Consider the following 20714-nt stretch of genomic DNA (forward strand, 5'->3'; position numbering starts at 1 on the left):
AAGCAATCAATCCTATGAAATGATTTCCACTGAATTTGCTGAATAATATTGTTTTCTGAACTCCCTGACAAAATCCACTGGCTTTGTGCCAATTTTGTATAAAAATTAAACGAATCTTGACATCTCTAGCTCAATGCATCCCATACTTGACACTTGTTCAATCTCTTTTTGTACAAACCAGACATTGAGTGATTGACATGGAAACCATTGTTTCCATGAACTAGAACGCGAATACAAGAGTTTGACAACAATTGAACCCAATATATGGATTTCAATGAGTCTGATTTCAAACTTGTTGGTTGTATGGCTATGCCAAATGAGAAAGGAACATGTCCAGTTCAAAACTATAGTTGATCGTCATATGACGGAAGTTGTATCTGAAGCAAGAATTGAGAATGTCGATTCAAGTAGTCGGTTTCTATCAAGAATACGCAGCAAATACTCCAGCATTGTCTATTCCAAACCAAAATAGAGACTGCAATACAAGTGTTCCATTTTACGTGACTGGCTGTAAATTGACACAAATGGAAGGTTTATGTACAGACGAGAATCTGAAGTTCGACTTACGATTCCAAGTAAATATTCTGCAGCGAGCCAAGAGTTGACAATATTCCATTCTGATCCTTGGTTTCCTGTTGCAGTTTTACAAGCCCCTGCAGTTGAAAGGTTACATAAGAAATCGGTAGTGTTAAAACAAGCTCAAGCATCCAGTGCACAGCTAGTATCAATATACAAAACAGCTTTACTTGATATGCTAGTGCCTGAGAAGGAGCAGCAGAAATAGCAGCATTATACGAAGCCAGTGACTCGTCAGTTCGACCAAGTTGAAGTAATGCAAGACCACGAAAAACCAATGCATTGTAGTTGGTAGAGTCGTTTTCAAGGATATCGGCACAAGTGGTTTCTGCATATTCATAGTTTTCTGCAGCCAGAGCTTCTCTAGCAGTCTTCAACTGCTTTTTTACAAACGATGACATTTCCACTGACCTCGGCAACCAAGGTTGAATTTCAGTCCAAGTAAAGGTTGGATCAAGAATGTGAAGATTGCAGATCTTGAGCAAAATATATTTCCAAGTTGTGTACTAGCAACATAGCGATCTTGTCTAAATATCGACTGATAATATGTGGATTTCATATTCAAGCCTATACACTATAAGATGCGATTCATTCAATGACAAATTCACGCTTTGTCGAGCTGTCACAAGTATGGGATCGTAAAGTGAATGCCAGATTTCAGCATACATTTGTAGGATCCCAGCAGAATCTTTTGATTCCTGAAATCTGTGCCAGAGAGTCAATCCATTTCAGATCCTCGTCACTCAGCTCTAAATATGCAGCATTAAGATTTTCGAGCAAGTGAGCCTCAGATCTGGCTTTGGGCATTACAATATCTCCACGAGTGATGGCCCACTTGATTAAAACTTGCGACACAGTAGCACCGATCTTGGTTGAAAAGTCGGCAAGTGTCAAGCCGTTGTTTCCAATAGCAGATCCATCAATCAATAATCCACTTCCAAAACACGAATATCCCGCAACACGACAGTCCAGATTATGGCATGTCTCGATCAGTTTCTGTGTGGTATCATTCCATAGCAAGGGATGAAGTTCAAATTGGTTTATCATAGGCATCGTCAGTACATCGTCTGGATCTGTGCATTTGTTTTCGTGCATCATTGTTGTGAATTCCTGAATGTGCTTGACAGTGTAATTGCTTACACCAATAGCTCGAATAGATCCAGCCTTGTATGCTTCTTCCATTGCTCGCCACGTACCAGCTCGATTTATTTTATGCTGAGGATCTTCTGGTTTCATACCCTGACTCCCTGGCCAGTGAATAAGCATGAGATCAATATATCCTACATCTGAACCAAATCTATCAAGCGAATTCTTGATAGATTCACAAGCTTTTTCATATCCTTGAGATTTTGGACCAATTTTGGACGTAATAAACAACTTTTTTCGACAAACTATCCCAGATTGGATCATTTGAGATATCGCTTGACCAATTTCTCGCTCGTTCTGAAAAATATATTGTATGACAAGGTAATAGATTCAAAGTAAGCCATATAAACTCGTCATGTTTAAACAGAATTCTCAAATTAGGTCAAACTTGTAGTTTTTACGTTGTAGCTTGCAGCCGAGTCTAAATACATTAATTATTAAGATGAGCCGATGTGTTCAAAAGCAGCCATACCATCATGAGCAGGTCTTCACATTACCAATATGACAGTATCCAAGTTTGATTGCTGCTTGAACAACACTAACCGCTTCTTCTCCTTTGAGTTTAAAAGTGCCCACTATTTTGAATTTATAACAATCATACCATCAGACTAGTTCGCATCTTGATATCAACATTCCAGTCTTACATCCAATACATGGAATATTTACTCCATTGTATAACTGAACCGATGGTATGAGTTTCATTTAAATAATACACGAGTTGAATGGCTTTCTATTGTGTTTGGAATCAATCTACGAGATAATACAGCGTATCTTCAAGTTTAGACCAGCTGAATGCAAAGCAGTGTAAATGTTGGATGAAACCGCATATATTTTGGGGTTTGGCCATTGAATTTTTATTCCATACAAAAAATACACGAAATTTTTTTTAATTCAATTCTGCAAATCGCTTATGCAATGGCACAACTAAAGTCACAGACAGACAAACATCAATCCTCTGTATCGAACAAGAAAGATGCTCAATCGATTGGTTCAAAAAAAGCAAAAAAGCCGGCTCTAAGAAAGGGCACCAAGGCTTGGCGCAAGAATGTTGATATTTCGGAAATGGAACAGGATTTGGATGACATACGAGCTCAAGAACGTCTTGGGTATGTTTTAACAAAAATAACTCAATTCAGCAAGTTTGAACTGCATCAACGCAGAGATTGACTATGTAGTTGGTTGGAGATGTGAATCGCACCCACTTTTATTTGAAAATCTTGTTTGCATTATTGATTCTCATACACATACTAATGGTTTTTAAAATCAAAATCTACTTTTTTATGGCATCCACTCAATCATGATTCCATATACAGCGGCCGTGTTACAGAAATGCCATCAGAGTCTCTTTTTTTCACCGATACCAAGGGAGATCAAAATAGTATGCAGATAAACCCAATTTTGAATTTAAACAACAATGTTTTGCAACACATTTGCTAATGATTTTTTTAGTTCGCAAGGAATTGAGGCTGAAACCTCTTTATATGGACCAGCTGCTTAAATCTGACTCGGCCATTCCAGGTTTATTGTCACGCAGGTTTATAAAGAAAACAACAAAAGTAGTTGATCCAGATGGCCAGCTAACCACAAAGTCTTGTGTGGTGTCTAAATCTGCCGCCAAAAAAATTGAAACTCTTGCTAAACGTAAAAAGGGATTGGGTCTGAGTATTGGATCCGATGCAGAAAAAAAGGAGGCAGAAAGGCGTAAGCAGCAGGATATGGTTCAACGTGCAAAAGGCGGTTTTGATTTATGGGGAAGCGGTGAGATTTTCACAATTGCATCCAAGAATCTGGCTAGTTGTAGATTTCAAACTTACTGATATCTATTTTTAAATCTGACTCGACAAATTCTTTTGTAGATGCTGTTCAATCCAATGCAGTCAAGGACAAATATTTAGCACGTACTCTACCACCCTATATTGCAGTGAGTCTGCTGTAAATGGAATAGATGGATTTACATTTTGTAAAACTCTATTGCTTGATGGATTCACTTGCTAATCTGTATCATCTCTTGTTTAAATGATGAAAATTAGAAATATACGACAAGTGATTATAGACCTAAACTCATCCCAGCAGTGCGCATTAGTCACCCAGGCACATCATACAATCCAAAGGGTGATGATCATCAAGCAGCTATTCTTATTGCAGCCGATATCGAGTTTAAAAAAATCGCACAAGAAGAAGAGGCGGAAAAACAGCTTTCATACCCAAAGGAGTTGGATTTGCTGGTAAAACGTCCATCTGTAAACGCTTTTTGGACTTGAACTAGATGACTGAATTGGGTGTTTTTTTGAATAGGACGATAATGACTACTTTGATGATACGGATGACGAGGAAGATAGTCAAGCGGAGGATAGTGCTGCAGAAGGTGAAACGGCGGAAACTTTGCAAGATGAAGCTGCTGCTAAAAAGAAAAATCCAGCTCGTAAGACGCAGAATCAACGGAGTAGAAGGGCTCGACATATCGAGTATAAGCGTCGATTAAAAATGCAACATGAGCGCAATGAATTTTTCGAACAGATCAATGGGTATGGCTATTTTGATTTTGATTTTATGTTTGCCAATAGGCTATCTAAACTCTAACATTGTATTGCCTGTTTGATTTTGCGAATTAGTGTGGACGCGATTAACGAATCAATGGAAAAGCAAGCCGAAGCAATGCAATTGAACCAAGCGAAACGCCAAGCACTCCGAGAAACACTCAAGGAAACTAAACCAGCTCGAGTTGGTAAATACAGGTACTAAATTGTTATCTATTGTCACTAGCATACCACTATATTTATGCCAAGTTCAACTCTGCACTTTTTGTTTGTCAAATTTAGTTTCCAAGCTGCACCTTTCGAGATTCAACTCAAAGACGAGCTGTCGGGCTCACTGCGTACACTCAAGCCTGAAGGCAACATTTTCCGTGACCGCTTCAAGAGTTTACAGGAACGCAACATTATTGAAGCATATGTCCCTGTCACTAAGAAGCGCAGATATCAGCCAAAGTTTACTGAATCTCACGACTATAAACGATTTAAATAAACGTAAAACCCTTCCAAAAACCATCGTATTCTTATTCTCCAAGTCAGTTCCAAATGTAACTTGAAAGATAATAGAAAAATAACTCTAGATATTGATCATCATAAAAAGAATGGTGTGCATAGGTGGAGATAGACAAAGTACTAGAGAGAGTATAGAGGGACTAGAGGCAACATAATTGTGGCATTCTGGTCTGGATAAATACCAAAAGACCACCTAGACCAGGTAAAAGAGGCGGAAAAATTAGAATCTACTTCTCATAGTAGTAGAGATGTGGATGCCTAACGTGAAAGGGTAAATAAACGTGGCGAAAGGACAGTTGAATGAGCGAGTCGTTGAGATGAGCATGTAACGATAAAAGGTAAAAAAGAAAGTGCTGGATAGAAATGGCAGAGTGTCAAGAGTGCACAATAAGAAAATTCTAAACGCTCAGCAGACTTGTCAAGACAACAATTAGTTATCCCCAAAACACACTATAAAATAGCATTGTGCTGTTAGTAAAGGAATCGTGCATTTGGCATTATGGCTGCTACTATATAGCCAGTTTAGAATTACACTAAAGCACGTACCTTATCCCTGGAACAAAAACAGATTGTTAGTGGCAGCAATTGCGACCGTGTTTTCGCGAGGATGCCACGACGGGTGCAAGATTCGCTTGGAAAAGTCGAGGTTGTCAACATGGAAATACTCGTCGCGGCGAGTCAGCTTGCGTCCAGCAGCAGGCTTATATTTTGCAGAAACAGATCGCTTTGCTTTAAAAGCACTCTTGTCTGCTTGCAACAGAATGTCATTGTCATTTTTCAAGTCATAAACATGAAAGTAGTTGCTGTATGATCCGGTAAGAACTTGACTACACATTCACATCATAATTTCGTTTATATTAAAATACGATCCCAAGAAAACCAAGTATCCTAAATCAAAACAACCAAGTTCAAAATACTTGCCTGCCATCCCCACTAAACGTGCATTCAAACTTGTCAAAAATGAAATCGTTTTCATACAAGTCACACAGCTTGGTTTTGATATGATCGTGGACATTGATCACCTTGACTGGTTTGCTTTCCATATTCATGTCCCAAATCTTCAAGGTGAGATAGTCTCGTGTCAAGATATAACGCCCATCACGAGAAAACTTGAGATCCGTAATGGACGAAATGATTTCCGAAAAAAACGATTTGTTATATTGATCCTCTTCAATTTCAAAAACTGACAAGTTCAAGATATTAGAATGCAGAGTAGTCAAGAATTGACAACAGTAGTGTTATTTGACAATGTCGATAATGAAAGTAAAATAGCAAAATCATGCAATTTAAAGTACCCTTGGCGTGCTTGTCGCACAAGGCTGCAGCTCTCATATCGCTCAATCTAATGGCACCTTTGCTACTACTATAAGCAAAAGTGTTGCATTGACTTGGATGAAATTCAGCCATTGTGATCACTTCTGCAAGCTCCTCCATATTTACGGGTTTAAGATCAACGATATCTAATTAAATACAAGATTGATGCAGAATAGTGGTTTAGTCATTTGTAGCGGAGCAAGTTTGAAAGCGAATCCAATATCTCAGGCCAGTCAGTTGAAATTAGAATGAAAAACTTACTGAAACTTTGATCCGAAATATCTAGGTTCCACAGATTGATACGCAAGTCGTCTGTTGAAATATAGGTTTGGTTGTCCGAGTTGATAGAAATGGAGTTGATATGGTAGGTATGCGCATTCTGGTATATTTTACGAGGAATGGCTGCAGTGATTGAACCATGATGGATCAGTTTAGGAAGTTTGAGTGAATCCTTGGTAATTCCAGTAGGACCTTGAGAGCCATCGCCAACATTGTTTTCAGAGACAACCTTCATAGACTTTTCAAAAATCTTCCAGAGTTTGATGGTCTTGTCTAAATTCTCGCATTAAAATGAGTAAATGGAGCCGTCCATGGCTTATGTTCGACTCCAAAATCAAAGACACAACCCCGATTTACAATAAACTGCTTACCATTGGTAGAAAGTAGGAAATGAGCTGAATTTTGTCTTTTACACCATCTGATTTTGTTGATTTTCTCCTCAATTTCAAGTGACTTTAGATAGTCAAACTCGGGTTCATGAGACTGGAATTCAGTGAAAAACTTGTATTCACACGATTTTTTCTGCAAATATACGCAATATATTAGTTTAGTCAATACTAAAGATGCCGACTTTTTGAAATATAAACTTTGGAATCACTTACGCCTTCGTTACGTTCAAAAAGAACGACTCTTCCTCCACGATCTCCAGTTGCAAGGTAGTCGCCAGTATCGTCGAATTCGACGGCAGAAATAATATCAGCTACAAAAAAACAAAGTCGCATGGATAGTATGATGTTGGGTTAGTAAACCAAACAACGAAATAAGCTAGAAAAATGTCAGAGTTAGACAAGATAAAGACCATGAATATTTAAAATCAGTGGATCAGTGATGGATATGTTTTGGTCAAGACTGCAAAAAGACAAGGACTAATTAAAACGCATGATTGCAGATCTAGACTGCATTTTTTGGCGAAATGCAGTCTATAATCAGTCCTTCAAGATTGTAGCATACAGCCATCCAAACAGGCATAGATTAAAGCATTGCAAGGAATCAGATTAACTGGCGCACTTGAAAGCACGACAGCCTGTGACACCTCAAACTGCAGGTGGATCAACACAAATCATTGTCAAGCTAATTTCTTAAAAAATGCCTGTTGTTAATAGTGTCAACATGACTATCCATAACACATCGATGGACCGCTGTAGCTATAGTATATTTTTTAGTGGCACAGTATGCTCGACCAAAATCTAAAGATGGTATCATTTTTACAAGCACGCAGATAATCAAATGACATATTGATATCTACAAGATACATGAAAATAAGGCAAGAGCCAACAGCAAGTGCGCTATTACGACACATTTGGCAAGATACCACCAACAGGTGTTCAAAGCCATCCAACGTAAAAAGAAAAACGACGAGCTAGTGCCAACGAAATACGCGGCATATGGATGGAAGAACACCAGCAGAAGATAGCCGGGGGCAGATATCCAAGGCAGCGACAAGATAGAGTCAAGACCTTGATAAAAACAGCACCAACTAGACATGACCAAAAGGTCGTATATGGCCAACACTTGAAACAAGACCAATCTCGACAGCACCCAGTCAGTATAGTATCGACCATGGATACCACTCAACAGAGATTGCAGTTATAGAGCAGAAGGATTTCCACTTGAAGCAAGGCCTGTACAACTCATTGTCCATACTGTCTAAACCACTACAATCCCAGCCAGAAATTTGGTGTTAACCTGCACATGGAATGATAGTAACACACCTTCAGTAACATCGTCTATCTCGCCCTTGTCACCAAAGCATTGAGCGAACCTCCATCCATTATCAGGGTCGACAGTAGCCATAGTTGAGTTTGGAGATGGGCTAGTATGAATTCACAGCTGGCAAGATTATAATCCAAAGAAAGGCCAGAATCAGTCAGGAAAGCCCAGATTGGCCAAGAAACAGTTGCAAGCAAAGTAACAAAGCAACTGAAAGACTCGAGAGAATCCCAGACCATGAATTCATCAGACTTACTAAGAGCCAAGATCGCCTGTTGTATCAAAGCCTAGACAAGACAAGAGAGAGTCTAGCCAGTCTGATGGCAAATCCACTCTAGTGCACCATCACGTGTATAGTCTTGACTTGCAGTCGACTGCAGTTTGCTCTTCTTGCATGGACTCTTCTGGCGACTACTCGACAACTGGCTTGGATTCTCTCTTGGATCGTTCTAATGCGTTTGACACTGTCGTGACAAGCAGAGTCTCTCCCGTCTCACTCGTCTCACTTGTCTCACTTCCTTCTATGTCCATCTCATCCAATCATCCACTGCCAATCACCTTGCTTACAAGCACTGACTATGAATACGTCGACTCTGTTAATATCAACCTCACTTGTCCAATCTGTTGTCATCCATTCGTCAATCCTGGTTTGTCTCTTGCTAAATTTGTGTTTTAAACTATTCATCATATTGACTTTTTGTTCAGTCACTTCTCTTTGCGATCATACCTTTTGTCTTGACTGTATTTCTACCGCTGTATTGTCGGCTCCCGTTTCACCTACTGACTCGGTTCCTCTCGATCGCACAAGCTTCTGTCCTATAGATCGTCGTACATTATGTCTGGATGACATGCTTCCTACTAGCATGATTGTCGCAAACATGGTCAATGAGTTGCAAACATTTTGTATCCACAAATCTAAACTTTGCTCTTGGAAAGGGGAACGACAGTCTTTACTGTCACATCTTGAAAATGCTTGTCCTTTTACTCTCGTGCCCTGTTTGCTCGATGGATGCCAATCAAACGTACCTAGAAAGGAACTGGACTCTCATATTTCACAATGTGAATATCGACCGTTTAATTGTACTTTTTGTAATCAGTCAATGCAATTTTGTGACCAAGAGGTGTGTAAATCTCGAATCGTCAAACGTGTTTAAGCTTTGCTAATCTGCGTTTATACATTTGGATGCTTTACCAGAGTCATAGGCACACATGTCCTTTCCAGCAAAAGGTTGATTGTCCAGATTGTGGTATCACATATGCTCGTTCCAACTCAGATATACACAACAAGACCTGTGAAAGAGCATCCGTGTTTTGTCGACTAAAAAAGTTTGGATGTCCATGGCAAGGACCACGTATTGATCTAGAAACTTTACATCTTTCAATATGTCCATACGTTGCCATTGAGGGTTATCTTGTATTTTCAGAAAACAAATTCAACACTCTTATCCAAGCGAATCAGCAACTCAGACAAGATATGTCTCAAACTGTATTAAAAATAGACACACTTGCTCAACAACTAGCTGAATTACAAAATAATATAGCTGAAACAATCCAATCACCTCTGCCAAGAGCTTCTCTCCAGAATTCAGACCAACCTCCCCAACTGCAACTTCAACTTGATGATTCCTCAATATTACGGGTACTGATGGAGGAAATGGGATTTGACATGCATCGTATCAAGATTGAACTAGACTCTATCAATGGAGACATGACATCACGCATTGGGAACCAAATTGCGCCTATTATGAACGAGACGCATCATTTAAGAGCAGAGTTGATCAAAACACAGGCAACTTGCCAATCTATCAGTACTGAACTAATGCGTTTGGTTGCTGATCGCAGAAACTTTGGATCTGATGCTCACAACTTAATTGGTGGTGAAACAGCTTCTGGGTCTGGATCTAACCAAAATAGTCCGTCTTCAAGTCAGGCTAGAGAATCACCTGCTCGTTCAAGATTTGATACCAATACAAAATTATGACATTTGTGCCATGCATGCTTTGTGTCTGACTTTAAACCTTTTATGACTAGATGTTGAGCCATGTTCTTGTAAATAGTTTGTTTCAACTGCAAGTCCCGTGACACTAATTTCACGTGATTTTCAATCCGCATTTTGAACAACTTTGTTTTTATCACTTGGCTGATATTTGTGAACGATGAGCATGCTTGTCCCAAGTGGAGCCTCAAAGTAGGTTGGCCTAGATGTCCCACTCGATCCATCGAGTTTTGAATAGTATCATAGGGTATACTTACAAGCCATTCTGATTTAAACAACAGTTTTATCTATCCTAGCGGATGGCATTCTGGATCTAGCAAACATATCCCAAAAGAACGATATGGTAGAGGGATTGCATACCAAACAAACTATAATCACCACACCGCAGAATCTACTTTTTTCGGACTCTTGTTTGTAATCTTGTTGATTATTTTTATGAACATGTGGTGCTGACTTGGAATTGCTATTCACCAACTCGAGCATCTTGAATCAATTGCTCTAAATTCTCCACTTGCCAAAACTATTTTAATTATTTTGACTTGTGCATTTTTTGACTCCTTACAGATGATCTGTGTTTTTGTCTAAACTCTTCCGTCAACTCGCCTCGCAGATCCTCCCAGTTCTTTTCAATTTCCTCCCTGTACACAATAAAATAGTATTAATCACCAATCATACATAGATTTTGACTTCCATCACAAGAGTGCAAGAAATACATACACTGTATTGGTTCGTTGAAAAATGTTTGATTCGCCGTCAGGTGTGGTAAGAATCGATCGAGATGCCATACAAGGTTTATCCTGATGAGCAAAAAAGAATTTGGAAGTACTGAATTCTCCAAAAATATCTCTGGTGTTTTGAGCGCTAGTCTCGGTTTGAGTGGCCGGGTTAGCATGTTCAGATGATCCTTGTAGCGTACCAAGCAAATCAAATGGCTTTTCTAAAGTGTAGACTTGATCCGTGTCCATCTTGTTGTCATCCTGACCATCACCTCCTAGATTAAAAAGGGACCCAGGTGCTATACAATTGCAAATACAAGAACAGATATGGATTTGTTAAAAAACATAGCAATTGGCATCAACCAAGTCAAACATTATTCTGACATTCATGAATTCAGCAAATAAAATTAGCTTGCTCACCATCTTGAGATGCAAATAGTGATGCCCGTATATTCGTGTAAACTTTGTATCCCTTTTGATCTACATCAGCAGCCTGCGACTTTAATTCCAACTTGTCAATTTCCATCTCAGTATTCTTTGACTGATTGCCAAGCTCAGTTTTTTCCCCATTGCTATTAGATGATGACAAATTTGACACGACGGGATCTTTGTGATTGCCTTTTCTTGACAGATTTTTGCTGGCTTCTATACTTTTGTCATCGTCATCGTCGGAATCACTTGAATCTGTATCATCATCCAAAGTTTCCGTGTCGCTCTTGGTAGATACAGTCTTTTTTTTATCATTGTGTTCATCATCAGAGCCATCTTTATCTCCATCAGAAGAACTGCTGCTATTGGAAGATTCATCAGATGATCCATCCATGTTGGTATCTGATGTACCAGTCTCATCATTGTCTGATCCATTTTTGGAACTCGAATCCGATGATGCCGTGGAAGAAGATGAGGATGAAGATGAGGAAGAGGAAGAGGAGCTGTCTTTAGCCATCATTGTTGTCACGATGGTAAATGGTTCCAAATGATTTGCCGTTGTAGAGGTTTTGTCCAACATCTGTGAAAAGTTCATTTGTTCCACCTCTTGAGACTGTCCGGTGCCGACTCCAGCAAGCTGGTTTTTCAAGTGCATAAGATCAACACTTTCCCTTTTACTCTGATCGTTATCGCTGCTGTCATCATCACTAAATAGATCAAGAGCTGACTGGCGCTTGATTTGTTCTTGATCTCTTGGCTCATCATCATCATCAAACAAGCCTGGACTAGCAGGTCGTTTGAGTGGATTTGCTCCAAAACTAGCAGGCGTAACTTCAAATGAGTCGTCATCAAACAAACCGGCAAGAGGGGTTGGTGCAGTAGTTTTGAGTGCAGTCTTGACAATTTGTTTACCAGGTGCAAGCTTAATTCCAAGATAATCATCCTCATCGTCATCGTCATCATCATCCATTCCATACAATGGCATATATGAAGAATAATGATCCTCATCGTCAGTAAATGATACTACACCAGCAACTGCATCAGTAGAATCAAGCTGGGGTGCGGGCATGAGCGATTTGCGATGATGAATAGCAGAAACGGCATCTTCATCTTCATTTAGCACCCTTCCAGCAATATTCAGCAATGCCTTTCTTTCGTATCGAAGAGCACGATCATCACCTGGAAGCTCTTCACCGGTAGTTGCATGATATCTTTTGCGTGGCTTTTTATCGAATCGTAGTGTAGAAAGTGCCATTTTTTCGTCAATTTTGGGTGCAACAAATGCTAATTCATCCGATGTCCATATGCCACACCGCTTACGTAATGTTTCGTCCTGTTCAGGTGTTGATAGGGGGGATAATTTTAATGACGAAATAGGTCGTTCAAATGCATCCATTTCAAATCGACGGAAATTGGTTTTATATTTAACGGGATCTACAGTGACAATACGGCGACTGATTGGATGGCGGATTTTCATGGCTGGTATACGACGATTGTATCGAACTTTTGCCCATTCTGGAGGAGCAGTATTGTCGGTAATAACGGTCATGTCTTCTAAAATTTGATTGGCTCGTCGACGAAGCTTTTTCTTGCTGATACGAAATGCAGTTTTGCTTTCTTTTGCAATTTCATCTTGCTCGCGCTGCAATCTATAAAACGGTGTTTTTACAAGAGGTGAAATGGTTACAATTGTGCTGACAATCAAAATCCAAGCACATTAATATATAGCCGTATTCATGTAAATGGAGCACTAAACAAAGGAGTCAATATCATGCCATGATTGACGTTAATTTTCGCTCAATTTACTACACAGTATTGTGTTCTATAAACTCTTTGACAAGGTTTACTGGTCTCCATGTCTATTTTTATGTAACTGAATGAATGCTCACATGACAGCTTCAGTAGACTCTACACTTGCTCAATCTTCAATCCCTCTTTCATCCAAATCAAGCATTGCGAGATTGGCATGAAAACAATTGTTGCATTTCTGAAAAATTGTTCACTTGAACTGGATTACGATGGATCTGGTGATCCTACAATGCATGGTTATATCAAATGAGCAGAAAAAGTAGATTCAAAACTATAGCTTGATTGTACTATATGTTGATGCTGTGCTTCAAAAAAGCAGTCAATCTCTATCAAGAATGTGCAACAATACTCCATCATTGATGATTTCAAAGAGGCAATGTAAAGTAAATACAAAGCTGCACCATTTTACATGAATACGGCTTGAGCAAATAATTACCGAGACAAGTAATCTTGCTTGGACTCTTCAATTCGAAGCGCATGACCCTTCCATTTTGTACCATGATAGATTGAAATGCCTATTGTAAAATAAAAGGTTACCAAGTTGAAAAACAAGTCATGATATTTACAGCCGTATTCACGTCAAATAAAACACTCGATAAGAATGCTCGAGTGCAACGAATCTTCAACCATTGTCTATTCCGAAGCCATCACTGCAAGATAGTGTTACATTTTACGTGAATACGACCAGTTGAATCAAACTTTACATTTCTTTAGCGACCCCACTGTAGTTCGTAGCGACAAGAATGCGAAATAAGATTGATGTTGATCAGGTTTTGATCTTATATCCACCTGAGAGACTGTACCAAACGAAGAGAATCGGGCAGTCAAATCTTCCGAGGACACATCCAGAGGGAGACCACCAATGAACAAACGCTTACTGATCACTTTTCCATTTTCTTTTAAAGCGGCTTGTTTCTGCTGCAATTGCAATTGAAAAAGCTGCTCCTTTGTAAGTTCAATTTTAGGAGTTTTTGTAGCTACTGTTTCTGGTAGAATCGGATGACGAGCAGTTTCTTTGTCAGAAATACTCATGATTTGAATATTTTGATGCCAACTCAATCTGTCGCAATAAAAATATTTTACATGGTTTTACACGTGACAAAGCAAGACGATCCAGCAAAGGAAACTTGCTAATCTATCAAGTCTTGGCCATGACAATCAGAAGCCAATCTGCTTGAAAGACATGAATCCGATCGGATCACAAGATTGGTAGAATGGTTCATTTTACAAATGCCACGAACGTAGACGAGTGTAGCCAGCCCACAAGGCTTGTCATCTATGCCGGCCGACAAAGCGTTTGGTAATCGAGGCTAAATTCACTGCCAACATTGTTCATTTGGATTCAAATCCTAACAAGCTCCTTTCCCTGTCACAGCTGCAATGGTTCTGCTGAGTAGTCTTCCAAAGGAACTCTTGCAACTGGTCTTGTCATTTACGGATCAGCAATCTCTTGGAAGGATATCCATAGCATCCAGACAATGGAATGCTCTCTCTGTTCCAATCCTATACAAACAACCCCTGTTTGAAGTGTGGGACCAGTTTGACTTGTTTGCTCGAGCAGTTCTATCCAACAGGACAGTGACTGCTCATTCAAGTAGGATATTGCCTAGACTGGGTCTGCTGGTTCAAGAGATTGACCTGGTCAATGTTCCACATCGCTGGGAAAGGCTGATGGTTGCCAGGGCAGAGTCATTAGTACAGCAATGGACTAACATGTAACGTTTTATGCCCCGTCGCACTCCAAGCCAATACTATATCCAAATCTTGGGATGATCTAACATCTACAATTAAGGCTTGAACATGCTCATATAATTAGAACTTACCCGTCTATTATCATCATTATCATGCATTAGTATCCACTTGGATCTGGAGTTCTGCGCACGCATTGGAAATACCGTAGCTATTGCAATATCAAACTCATGTCCAAAACTTCAAACACTATCTTTATCCAAATGTACAAAAATCACTGACGAGGGCATTGCAGCAATCGCCAAGTGTATTCACCTCATATCTCTAGATGCAAGTTGTCTTCCCCGAGTATCAGATCTATCCATAGTGCATATATGCACCCTACTATTAAATCTAGAATTTTTGAACATAGCTGCAACAAGAATCACCGACAAATCTGTTACAGTGGCATTGAAAAAACTCGTCAAACTATCGTATCTGGATGTATCGTCGTGCTTTAATATTCACAACCCACAGCTATTCGTGGATACTGCTCCAGAAAGGATAGAGGTAGTGATCGATAGTATTGATCCTGGAGAAACGGAATGGCTGGATGATGATTTGGAATACGATCATGACTGGTTAGAGTATGATGAGGAAGTTTTTACCGATTAAACCAACAAATCATAAATAAACAACTGCATCAAATAAAATTGATAATGGACTTAATTTTCAGGTGGTCACTATGGTAGAAATGTCTTGGATTTGATCCGCATTTAAAATTTCTATTGAGGATGCACTGCTTTGGCTTCTTTTCTAACAGCTAGTACATTGGTGAGCTCTGCCATCACTTCAAATTGTGAAACTGCCTTTGCCCTTTGTTTTGCCTGCCACACCCCAATCAATAAAAAACATTAACTGACGTGCCTTTTAATGTAGATGCATAATAAATATAAAACAATTCAACAAAAGATTCACAAAGTACTACCTCGATTGCTAATTGCTGCTTTCGGTGCACAATTCGCTCCTCTCTTGACATGATTGGTTTGATATCCATTTCATCTGCTTTTGATTCCATCAATGTCTCCGAATCAAACATTTCCCCAATGGCAACCATTTGGGTAGATAAAGAGTCAAAAGTGTCATTTAACTGAATGACATCCTCGTGTTCATCTTGACTGATATCTTGCTTTGTAACATCATTCAAATTTTCGTCATGCATGCATTGGGCTGTATTGCTATTTAAATGATCTATATTGGAACCAGTGATTTCTTGTGCAGTCGCTGCACATTCATGCGACAGTTGATTCAGTTCTTTGCTCAGCAAATCTAACGTAGATATAGCATCACTCCAGTCATCAACCATGTCTTCAGTATCTAGATACATAACAAACCCGCTAAACATCAGTACATATTGCTGTTCAACTACACAACAAACAAAACTACGTGCCTATGTTTAGTCTTTCATTCAAGTAAAATAACTTGGCTGATAGCTCGCGAACTGCCAATTTAACCTTGGTTTGCAAAGTAGACGCGCTGTTTTGAGGTTTATGATTGATAGTAGATCCGTTCAGAAACAACGAAGAACCTGTGATTGACTTGATGATTAGATTTGATATTTCAAAGTTTGGCTTTTGCATTCATACAGTAGAATAGCAAATTTACTCACCTATCCGTGTTTGCTCAGCAGATGATAGGTCGCCAATGGCTTTTTGGATCAAACAAAGATAATGGTTCATAGATTGTGAAAGTTCCAACATTTCTTTAATGTATATCTCGTAGCTATCCTTGTTCAATGCAGATAGACCGCTAGTTAACCATACATCAAGCAACTTGATCCGTAATTCGTAAAGCCCAGCTAAATATTGCTTGAGTGAAACCAGTGAGAATCTCTCTTCAATACAAATACTTTTCTGCAAATCTTGATCAAATTCTAAACAAATTTCTGGAGATATTATATTGTATATGGCTTGATATTCGTATTGAACAATGTCGAATATAGATCTTCTTAGTTTGAGACAGTGTCTGATGTTGGATGAACGCTCAACTCGACAAATAGTAGAGCCGTGAATAGCACCACTGTATATTGTATTAAACAAGTTTTAAAATAGACTCGACCAGTTTGAAGGGTTGTCTGAGCAGTATACTAAAAGTGACTTACAGTCGATATCCTCGTGCCATTGTCTCGATATCCTGAATGTACCGAAATGCATTCTGCATGGATCGTGTATACAACTTTACATTGTCTGTGATGTCTAATAACTGCCTATGAATGGTTTTTCGCAGTATGTCCATGTACTTTACATTCTAGATGTACCAAATCTTTGCAAGTCAATATACACCAGTTGGATTGGAACGATCTACTGCATTCTGAAAAATAACTCACAAAAGATGATTTCAAACACAGATATGCTACTCCTATAGACATGATGCTATGTATAGCCGTTTTGGAAAGACTGGTATATCTTGCACCAGTAAACAACCCCAATGAAAGAGTAGTGATTCCAGCAGCGAGATGACCAAGCCAGAGACTAGAGCCATAGAGGTGTATGGGTTTAGAATCAGTGGTATATTCCAGTTCTGAATACTGTCCATGCACCAGATATATTTGACTGACGATCAGCCTTTTAAGGATACTTTCATAATATGAGCGGAATGCAATGTGATCACTTGTCAAAACAGTAGGATAATTAAATCCAAAAGAGTTTGATATTGTACGCCAGGAATGAAGTGCAACAAAGTATAGTCCATTAAACCCATTCCATAATATCCTAGGCCATGATGGTAATGAAAGCAGTTTGGAATGATGGTTCAATGCTACACTATCGTGGTTGGCTAGTATGGGATCGATGGCTTCATGGGCTTCATCTATATTGAATTCTGATTTCCAAATAGTATTTAGTATGCAGTTGGCAGTAAATCAACACAAGACTATCATTACCCAATAAATACTCTTCCATGGGAGTGCCAGTAAACAATACATTCTCTTGTGCGTAGTAGGAATTCATTCAAGTTTTTGTGATGAAAACTCAATCTGATGTAGTTTCACGTCTAGCAATAATGATGAAAATGGAGAGATTGTCGATAACCATCAGTATATCATGTATTTACAAAGATACTTGCACACAACTCACTTTACTATACTTTTGTGTATTACGATAACAATCCGACACGACCAGTTTGCGAATCCTCTTGATTCAATGCCATTTGGTTTTAATCTGACACGATCTTTGGTTTTAGTCTACACATTAACCTAAACTCGTCTTGTTTTGGAATTCTTGTGTCCAAAATGCTACAACAGTATCCTGCTATGTATTCCAACTCGACAATCAAATTGAATTGGAATAAATACTTGTCCCATTTCTGTTCTTGTAATCGCGTCCATCAATATTGCATTCTCTTGAATCTACTAAAAAATGACTGCCACCATGCTCACTGCTGTTGTTCATGGCTCTGCCAAACACCCTCGTCCAGATCATAAATACTCTTATGGAACTGCTGGTTTCCGTATGAAGTGAGATAGACAACTACTATTATGCGAGTGTGCAACTCTTCTAACTGCATTCTTGAACATCGACTTGTTGATAACGATCTATAGTGCCAGTTTGTTGGACTCGGTCATGTATCGAGTGGGAGTTCTTGCATCCCTGCGGTCCAAGTGCCTCAAGGGAAAGACTATTGGTGTCATGGTGACTGCCTCTCACAATCCTGCTCAGGTATTGACCAGATCCGTATTAGTGGTTCAACTCCCTACTAGTTCATATAAGCAACCATGATGACCAACTCATTCAATTTATAGGACAACGGAGTAAAGCTTGTTGAGCCTCTTGGCGAGATGCTCGACCAGTCTTGGGAGGTTTATGCGATGGATCTGGCAAATGCTGCGTCAGACGAGGAATTGGTGAATGCCATCAAGGCTATTGTCGCCTCTCAGCATATCGATCTTGCTCAGCCTGCTGCTGTGGTTGTGGCTCGTGATACCAGGTCAGTAAGATCAAACTATTCTGTGCTGGACAGTCAGCATGAATGTGCAGATCTTAAACCTTTAGTTGTGTATCTTAGACCAAGCGGGACTGCTCTTGTTGCTTCTCTGCAGGAAGGAGTCTTGGCTATGGGCACCAAATTCACTGATTTTGGGCTCATGACGACTCCACAGCTTCATTATGTCACTCGCTGTCTGAATACTGCAGGAACTACTGACGCCTATGGCGAACCTACTACCAAGGGTTACTATCAAAAGCTTGCTGTTGCTTTCAAGAACCTTGCTGTAAGTATATATTGCTCTGGATATGCAGATCAATCCAAGAAAATACTGCATGGGTATGGTCGATTGCTGATGGTGTGTCTCCATGTTGATTGTCCACTTATAACAATAGAATGGTTTTACACCACTACCAACACTTCATGTGGATGCTGCCAATGGTATTGGTGCACATGCCCTGCGTGAGTTTATGGCTGTTCTTGGATCCCATCATTTGAATGTAGACATTGTCAATGCCGACACGGCTAGCAGCGAAAAGCTTAATTTCAAGGTACAGTTTTATGTTTTAATTGCCATGTAATTGTTTTAAAGTTTTGTTCACTATCAATATACTCATGACTGGAATTCTTGGGTATAGTGTGGTGCAGACTTTGTCAAGTTGAATCAAAAGGCATCAGAAGGTCTTGAGATGATTCCAGGACAACGATGGTGCTCGTATGATGGTGATGCTGATCGTATTGTGTTTTATTATTGTAACAGTGGTAAGTTATGGGTAATTATTCATGTTCGTGTTGTATCATGCTAACCAGTAGGTCCTGTAGATGGCACATTTAAGCTTCTTGATGGTGATAAAATTGCCACTCTTGCTGCTGGATATATCATGGCTTTGATCCGCACTGCGAATGCCAAACATATTGATGGCTCTGATCTCAAAGTTGGTTTGGTGCAGACTGCATATGCAAATGGCAGCTCCACTCGATACGTCAAAGATACTTTAGTATGTCCTTCCACAAATGTGTTTTGTAAATTAGCAATATGATTTTTAATGCAGGTGTTTGTAATGGTTTGGAATACAGAAAGTTCCAGTGGTGTTTACTCCAACAGGTGTCAAGCATCTTCATCACGAAGCTGAGCATTTTGATGTAGGCGTCTACTTTGAAGCCAACGGTCATGGCACTGTCTTGTTCAGTAAAAAAGCTATTCAGGCTTTTGAAGTCACTGCTGGGTAGGCTATCCTGTTTCCATTTTTATACTTTTATTTGCATAAAGAATCTGGAATTTGAAATTGATGTTTTATTTTCAGTAAATCTGATGCAGAGATCAAAGCCCTTGGGATGCTGCGTACATTTGCTGATCTTATCAACCAAACTGTTGGGGATGCACTTTCTGACATGCTGATGGTAGAGGCTATTCTTTTAAATCTCCAACAGTCGTTTGAATCTTGGGACAAGGCGTACACTGATTTGCCTAGCAAGCAAGAGAAGGTCAAGGTGAGAGCTACGCTATTCTATAGGTTTAAATTGTCCAAGATGATTTTCAAAGTATCCATCACTTAGACACTACTATTTTTAACTGAACTATAGGTCTTGGATCGCACTCTTTTTGTTCCCATCAATGCAGACACGGAGCTTGCTTCGCCCAAAGGTCTTCAGGCCAAGATCAATGAACATACAAAGAATTTTTCGAAAGGTCGCTGTTTTGTTCGTCCCAGTGGTACAGAGGACATTGTTCGTGTTTATTCTGAGGCAGAAACTCCTCAAGAGACTGAAGCACTTTCGAACATTGTGTGTGGAATTGTGTTTGACTGTCATGGTGGTGTTGGCGAGAGACCTGTCAAGTTTGTCAAAACCACTTGATAGATTTGAAAATATATCTGCTTCACCATATCTAGGACTTAGTATTGCATGTATTTGGGGTATGCAGATATTTGATCGACCCTTTGAGTGTTTCTATTCATTGGAATGGACAATAGAATGTGAATCAAACCTCGTGAATTTTAGTAACACGACACCATTGGTTAGTAAAGCTTGTTTATTCTTGCACTG

General features: G+C 39.4%; 8 protein-coding genes across 8 annotated transcripts; 3 read left to right on the top strand and 5 right to left on the bottom strand.

The window, feature by feature from the left end:
- Positions 1-1233: 1233 nt before the first annotated feature.
- BATDEDRAFT_14849 (uncharacterized protein) lies at positions 1234-2028 on the bottom strand (the record flags this gene model as incomplete). The annotated part of the gene is made up of 1 exon (XM_006682701.1): positions 1234-2028. A coding segment is annotated over one exon (795 nt), but the record flags the coding sequence as incomplete, so codon positions are not given.
- Positions 2029-2656: 628 nt separating this feature from the next.
- On the top strand, positions 2657-4761 carry BATDEDRAFT_37537 (uncharacterized protein). The gene is made up of 8 exons (XM_006682805.1): positions 2657-2828; positions 3036-3100; positions 3172-3480; positions 3579-3643; positions 3753-3947; positions 4018-4247; positions 4335-4457; positions 4542-4761. Exons 1-8 carry the CDS (start codon positions 2785-2787, stop codon positions 4744-4746), a joined length of 1236 nt encoding a protein of 411 aa, XP_006682868.1. The 5' UTR covers positions 2657-2784; the 3' UTR covers positions 4747-4761.
- BATDEDRAFT_21030 (protein phosphatase 2A regulatory subunit CDC55) lies at positions 4760-8357 on the bottom strand. Its single transcript, XM_006682713.1, has 9 exons — positions 8326-8357; positions 8072-8189; positions 6962-7059; positions 6731-6881; positions 6342-6632; positions 6062-6226; positions 5706-5949; positions 5313-5593; positions 4760-5216 (listed from the first exon to the last, which is right to left on the bottom strand). Exons 2-8 carry the CDS (start codon positions 8151-8153, stop codon positions 5314-5316), a joined length of 1311 nt encoding a protein of 436 aa, XP_006682776.1. The 5' UTR covers positions 8154-8189; positions 8326-8357; the 3' UTR covers positions 4760-5216; position 5313.
- A 2237-nt stretch (positions 8358-10594) lies between these two features.
- Positions 10595-12759, bottom strand: BATDEDRAFT_92631 (uncharacterized protein; the record flags this gene model as incomplete). The annotated part of the gene is made up of 3 exons (XM_006682847.1): positions 10595-10703; positions 10783-11080; positions 11202-12759. 3 exons carry the CDS (start codon positions 12757-12759, stop codon positions 10595-10597), a joined length of 1965 nt encoding a protein of 654 aa, XP_006682910.1.
- A 450-nt stretch (positions 12760-13209) lies between these two features.
- BATDEDRAFT_92630 (uncharacterized protein) lies at positions 13210-14051 on the bottom strand (the record flags this gene model as incomplete). The annotated part of the gene is made up of 3 exons (XM_006682848.1): positions 13210-13243; positions 13456-13534; positions 13724-14051. 3 exons carry the CDS (start codon positions 14049-14051, stop codon positions 13210-13212), a joined length of 441 nt encoding a protein of 146 aa, XP_006682911.1.
- Positions 14052-14399: 348 nt separating this feature from the next.
- BATDEDRAFT_28364 (uncharacterized protein) lies at positions 14400-15362 on the top strand (the record flags this gene model as incomplete). The annotated part of the gene is made up of 2 exons (XM_006682725.1): positions 14400-14734; positions 14873-15362. The coding sequence occupies 2 exons, from the start codon at positions 14400-14402 to the stop codon at positions 15360-15362; spliced, it is 825 nt and encodes a 274-aa protein (XP_006682788.1).
- A 110-nt stretch (positions 15363-15472) lies between these two features.
- BATDEDRAFT_28365 (uncharacterized protein) lies at positions 15473-17695 on the bottom strand (the record flags this gene model as incomplete). The annotated part of the gene is made up of 6 exons (XM_006682726.1): positions 15473-15574; positions 15676-16064; positions 16357-16766; positions 16849-16994; positions 17074-17567; positions 17629-17695. The coding sequence occupies 6 exons, from the start codon at positions 17693-17695 to the stop codon at positions 15473-15475; spliced, it is 1608 nt and encodes a 535-aa protein (XP_006682789.1).
- Positions 17696-18079: 384 nt separating this feature from the next.
- Positions 18080-20554, top strand: BATDEDRAFT_18058 (phosphoacetylglucosamine mutase PCM1). Its single transcript, XM_006682707.1, has 10 exons — positions 18080-18201; positions 18286-18403; positions 18487-18671; positions 18750-18954; positions 19064-19219; positions 19307-19430; positions 19491-19666; positions 19746-19894; positions 19973-20159; positions 20253-20554. Exons 1-10 carry the CDS (start codon positions 18104-18106, stop codon positions 20523-20525), a joined length of 1671 nt encoding a protein of 556 aa, XP_006682770.1. The 5' UTR covers positions 18080-18103; the 3' UTR covers positions 20526-20554.
- Positions 20555-20714: the final 160 nt, after the last annotated feature.

Source organism: Batrachochytrium dendrobatidis, assembly GCF_000203795.2.
Source record: "Batrachochytrium dendrobatidis JAM81 unplaced genomic scaffold BATDEscaffold_18, whole genome shotgun sequence".
NCBI classification, from domain to species: Eukaryota; Fungi; Chytridiomycota; class Chytridiomycetes; order Rhizophydiales; genus Batrachochytrium; species Batrachochytrium dendrobatidis.